The sequence below is a fragment of the Egretta garzetta genome, unplaced genomic scaffold (assembly GCF_000687185.1).
Source record: "Egretta garzetta isolate BGI_Z169 unplaced genomic scaffold, ASM68718v1 scaffold322, whole genome shotgun sequence".
NCBI classification, from domain to species: Eukaryota; Metazoa; Chordata; class Aves; order Pelecaniformes; family Ardeidae; genus Egretta; species Egretta garzetta.
In genome coordinates, this window is record NW_009259044.1 from 328,495 (window position 1) to 334,104 (window position 5,610).

Below are 5,610 nucleotides of genomic sequence, written 5' to 3' on the forward strand. Positions count from 1 at the left end.
GGTGGTGGAGGTGGGGGAATGGACGGGGAATTTGGGGGAAATCTGGGGGAAAAGTCGGAGGAACCTGGAGCGGTGAGGGTGGGACACACGAGGGATGTGGCAGCAAGGTGGGTTTGGGCTGAGGGGATGCGTGCGGGCAGGGCGTTCGCTGAAGCGGAGGAAGAGGGATGCTCTGCCCAGGCTGCGGGGGCTGTTGGTTTTGGCGGGGAAGAGTTTGGTCTGTGCGCAGTGTGGAGGAGATTTGTTCTGGAGGTGTTTGGACTGAGACTATCTGCAGCCTCAGTCCGTCCAGATATGCCTCCTACGCACGCTGTCTCTCGCTTTGCTCTGCGCCCCTGTGGGCACCATCTAATTTCTCTCTTGTGCTCTCTCCCCAGGCTATAAAATCCCCGTTATTGAGAACTTGGGTGCCACTCTGGACCAGTTCGATGCAATCGATTTCTCTGACAATGAGATCCGTAAACTGGATGGGTTCCCTCTGTTGAGAAGGCTGAAAACTCTTCTGATGAATAACAATAGGATTTGGTAAGTGGTTGTATTTTGGCCAGATGGGACCCTGGGGCAGAGGAGAATGCCTTTGGGGGAGAAGAGTGTGTGAGACTTTCAGTGCTGGGTAGGTGTGGAAGTAGTTTATGGAAAAAAAAAAAAAAAAAAAAGGCGCTGAGTGATGCGTAGGCCCGCTTCAAGTCACCTGCTTCATCCAGTGCAAAAGTCAGTCTTCGTTTTTCAGACTGGATGGTGAAATGGAGAGTTTGGAATTTGGCCGGGGCTTTGGATTTCATTTATCATCCCCATAAAGACAAAAAAATGGGGATATCTGCAAGTGAATGAATTCTCATATTGCATCTAGTTACAGCGATGGCTGGCATTTATTGCCAGCTTTATTAGAAAAAGTATTGTAGGGGATGCTAACCCAAACTTTGCCAGTGTCAGACTGGGTTGTTTTACAGGGAGATCCTCTATGTTATCGTAGCTCTGCGTGTCTTTTCGCCATTGCTAATTTCTAAGTTAAACCTTTGTTTTTCCTTCTTTAGTCGGATTGGTGAAAACCTTGAACAGGCTCTGCCCAGCCTGACAGAACTCATTCTTACCAACAACAACATTGCTGAATTGGTAAGCTATCGATGCAGGATAAATCTAAACAAGCTTAAATTTGTGTTTTTCACCTTTCTAATTAACCTTTTACCTGAGAGTAGTGTCATACGGTTTTGGTAATAGTTGGTACTACTTGTTTTTCTAATTAGCCTTTCTTTCTTTTTCTTTAGAGTAGTATCATATGGTTTTCATAGTAGTTAATGGTGCACATATTTTAATGGACATAATTTGCAGCATGCAGTGGAACAGCAGTCACAAAGTTTTAGTGGTTTTCCTGTTAAACTAATTGCAGTAATTTTAATTGGTCTTTAAAATAGATACGAGTTTGGGAACCCTGTTTTTAAATGTTTCATTCTCAATAAATGGACTTAGGATTTCTTACTGTTTTCCCATTACATAGGGTGAACTGGATCCATTATCAACTATTAAATCATTGACTTACCTGAGGTATGTAACCTTGGAAAGAAAAGCTACTCTTTCTCTGCTGTTTGAACTCTGGTGCTGGCCTGGCTCTTTGCTTTGACCTGGAATGCTCTCCTTTTTATGAGCTGTGACAGATTCTTTATACTTAAAAATTGAATTGATAAACAACGTTTCCACTACGCTTCAGAAACACCTGGTATTTAATGGGTGAGGCTTTATATTGCTGACAGACTGTTGGGATGATGAGATGTAATATCTCTATAAATCAATGTGCAAGCCCTGAAGTGACCTTAACCTTTAAGAAACTAAAGCTTTAAACTGTTGTTACAAAATACTTTAAAATACATGTAAACAATGATTTTTCAGTAACGTTACTTTCAGTGCGAGGGACACAAAAAGAAAAGCAATTTGTCCTGTGAATTTTTTTTTTTTTGTTGATCAGTGTCCAGGTAGGAAATGTGATGGTTTAGTTATTTGGGTGTTTGTTTTTTTTTTTTAATATTTTGAGGTTTTTCTTTATGTGCTTCTTCAATAAAAGCTACTTACTTGGGCTTTAAAGTGTTCTATCAATTTTTTGCTATCATTTTCATGATATTGAAGAACACTGTCACTAGGCTTATTCTATGGTGCTGTTTGTTGTCTATTATAGCAGAAGGTACATGAATGCATTTTGATTATATTAATGGATTTCAGTGTAGGTGTATTTTAAAATACTTTATGTTAAGAACCTCTTTATAACCTTTATTTACTTTGTAGCATTTTAAGGAATCCTGTCACAAATAAGAAGCATTACAGATTGTACGTAATCCACAAAGTTCCCCAGGTCAGAGTGCTGGATTTTCAAAAAGTGAAACTCAAAGTAAGTTTGCTTTCTTCTGATTCAGCACAAGACGAATACCTTTTTTTCTTGTTACATTCTTGAAAATTCAGCTGTAACAGTGAGCTTTTTGCCACAGTTGTAAATTTTACTGAAATTCGTTATCATAAGTGGCTCTAAGACACGCTCTTTGTTTTCCTTCACGGTTTCATTATGTTAAGGATACAGTCTGTTTAATTATGTTTAATTAAGTTTTACTACCTTTGTTAGCTTGGTTCTTTTCTGGCCCTCTGGTGTTGGTAGAAAGACAGACCTCTAGAGAAAGAAATGAGCAATTGCAACTGAGCCCTCTGCTTTCAGTGAAGATGCAGTGTGGGAAAGAGCTCGTACTTTTAAGAGCACTAGGTTGATACGTCTTGAGTCTGAGCGTTTGGGCAATGTTTATGTGCTTGTTCTTACATCTGGTCTCCACGTACCAATGTTCACTGATGAAGATGAGCCAAAGCGTCTTTCTTTGCAAAGACAGAAGCTTTGCAAAATGCAATGTTCTTAAATTAACTTTGTGTGTGTGGTATCGCTGTAGGAGCGACAGGAGGCAGAGAAAATGTTCAAGGGGAAACGGGGTGCACAGCTTGCAAAGGATATTGCCAGGAGAACAAAAACGTAAGATAAAAAAAACCAAATTTACACTGGCATTCTCCTTCAGAAACACCACTTTCTTTGTGTGCGGTATTAGGCAGTAAACTGAAATATCAGCTACTGGCAGGATGCCTTGAAAGCTTTGGTAGTCACAAGTGCCTTGTCCAAGCATCCCGATTTTTGGATGGTGGTGAACATATCTCAGAAATATTTTTGAAAGACATTTGGTCAGAGATACTTATTTTTTCTTTTTGTTACTTAACTGCAGAGAGGTGGCCATTGTTTATTTTGTGGGTTTTTTTTCCTAGATTATTGGTAAATAACATTTTTTTTTGTTTTGCCAGGGAATATAAACTGTAAAATCTGCTGTAGTTAGGAGGATAAATGCAGATGAAAATCTGTAGGTGAGCTATAACAAATATATGCTTATTTAGTTGAATTCTCAAGTGGTACATCATATGTTTTGTTTAATCTTTCATCAGCCTGTTTGGAAACCAGAATCCGGATCATGTATAGCAACAGCATTTCCAAATTCGTAGTTAAATAAAAAAATATCTTGAACATACTTAGCATTTAAATCTATTCTAGATGGACTCCAGCTCTAGTTTATGAGTAGAAAAGGGTTCAGGTCTGCAATAGTTTTAGAGCAAGTAGGTGATTGAACTAAATAGCTCAATAAACAGACATGAAGAAAATCTTTTGATAGCTGCAGAAGAGGCTGCAGCACTCTGCTGCTGGGTCAGCACTTCAGGAAATTCTTTCCAGCTGCTTACTTAATAAGGTCCATTTTCACAGACTACAATTTTTTTTTTTTTCTTAAAGCAGCAGCAGATAACCTTTTTCTTTTGAGTGTCAAGACTGCATCCAGTCTAGTGGCTTTAATATAGGCTGTTGTAATGTCATATTAGACATAGGAGAGCAGGAAACCGAATTTCAGTTACTCTGTATTTATCCATCCTGCCTCTGTAATGGCGACACACCACCTGAGCGTTCAACAACATCCAAATTGAATGGCTTTTGTCAGCTGCTTAATCTCTAAAGTTAAGGTCTGCCTCTCTTTAAGAGGAGATGAAAAGGTGCGGGGTGGGGGGAATGGGACAGCGAGGACAAGTTGCTGGTGTTTCTGAAGGAGGCAATCTTCACTGTATCAGTTTGTTAACAAAGATAAGATACTACACTTGATTGAATAAAATGCTTCCAAACCTAGTTTGGAAGTTAGAGAAGCACGTACTCTTCAACGGGTGTGACGGGTCTTTGTTTTTCCCTTTGAAGCTTCAATCCAGGTGCTGGTCTGCCAACTGACAAAAAGAAAGCCGGGCCCTCCCCAGGGGATGTTGAGGCAATTAAGGTAAGTGTGTCAGGACAGCACACGTGGGCAAAAGTGGAGGAGAAAAACTGAGGTGGATCCAGACTGAACAAAGGTTCCTTCCTCCTGGCAACCCCGTTCAGACGAACAGAACAGTGTGTCCTAACTTTGTTTTAGGTGCTTTTTCTGTAATTCTTCTTCTGTTATGACATACCTGGTTTTTGAGAACTTAAAATGAAGCTTTTAGAGCTCTCCCAGGATAGAGCAGCTTGTTTAATAAGGGGTGAAGCAAGATTGTACTTTGTCATTTGTAGAATTTTCTAGAACTAGAATTTTGTAGAATTTTCTGTAAAAGCTTAGGAACTTTCTGTAAAAGCTTACCTAACTGGAAAAAAAATCTCAGTTTATGTTTATTGTACACAGACTGAAATACTGTATGTGACCATTTATCGCGTTCTTTATTCTGTCTTTTAGACTGCTATAGCAAATGCCACAACTTTGGCTGAAGTGGAGCGACTGAAGGGCTTGCTACAGGCTGGTCAGATTCCTGGCAGAGAACGAAAAGGTCACTCTCTACTTCTCTTCCTTTTATTGCCCAAACAATCTACCTCTCTTTATTGCTTCCAGATGCTTTATGTGATCTCAGTAGGGAGTTACACTGGAAGGGCCAAAGAGTTAGCAAGTTGAAAAAACTGTTTCAAACGAGTGTAATTTTATAGTCTGAATAACTGGGGAATCGCATCCGTAAAACTCTGCAGTCGGCAGTATTAGCCACCTGGCCTCTAGAGTGCAGTTCAGGGCTGTTATGTGTGGATTCCCTCGAGAGCGAGGTGCCAGACATCAGCCTAAAGTGCTTTATTGTATTGGCTAACTCCAACCAGTTTGTCCCAGTTACTTAAAAAAAAAAAAAATTTAATCACAAAGCGTATCTGGAGACTGCCGCTGTGAGCATTAGCGCCTCAGGTGGGGGTACGGGAACATCTCTGTGATCTCCCAGGGGTTTCTGCACGGAAGAATCTTTCCTGCAGACTGGCAGCATCACCTCTTTTCTGTATATTAGAGCTACGTAGATTTTTTTTTTTTTTTTTTCTGTACTGTTTTTTTAATTCCCGTTATTACCGCCCCTCTTCAGAGGGATGAGAATTAGCGCTTCCCCCGAGAGACAGGGAACTGACGTTTGCAATGAGCGCCCTGAAGCTCTGACGTGTCCTTTCAGGCCCATCGGAGGACGGCGAAGAGGAAATGGAGGAGGACACGGTTCCCAACGGATCCTGAGCCGAGGCCCGCGGTCGCTCCCCCGGAGCCCTTTCCTCTTGACCGGCTCTTCTCC

At 40.9% G+C, this 5,610-nt stretch overlaps 1 protein-coding gene across 1 annotated transcript; it reads left to right on the forward strand.

Moving 5' to 3' along the window:
* The first annotated feature begins 94 nt into the window (after positions 1–94).
* On the forward strand, positions 95–5,604 carry SNRPA1 (small nuclear ribonucleoprotein polypeptide A'). The gene is made up of 9 exons (XM_035890594.1): positions 95–107; positions 378–525; positions 1,035–1,113; positions 1,496–1,542; positions 2,275–2,377; positions 2,919–2,998; positions 4,247–4,322; positions 4,755–4,845; positions 5,497–5,604. Exons 1-9 carry the CDS (start codon positions 95–97, stop codon positions 5,553–5,555), a joined length of 696 nt encoding a protein of 231 aa, XP_035746487.1. The 3' UTR covers positions 5,556–5,604.
* The last annotated feature ends 6 nt before the right edge of the window (positions 5,605–5,610 follow it).

Bases quoted from the DNA above. Each gene is read 5' to 3' on its own strand.
- SNRPA1 (XM_035890594.1), top strand. The intron at 526-1,034 runs GTAAGTGGTTGT...TTCCTTCTTTAG, and splicing joins ATGAATAACAATAGGATTTG to TCGGATTGGTGAAAACCTTG. The intron at 2,999-4,246 runs GTAAGATAAAAA...TTCCCTTTGAAG, and splicing joins ATTGCCAGGAGAACAAAAAC to CTTCAATCCAGGTGCTGGTC.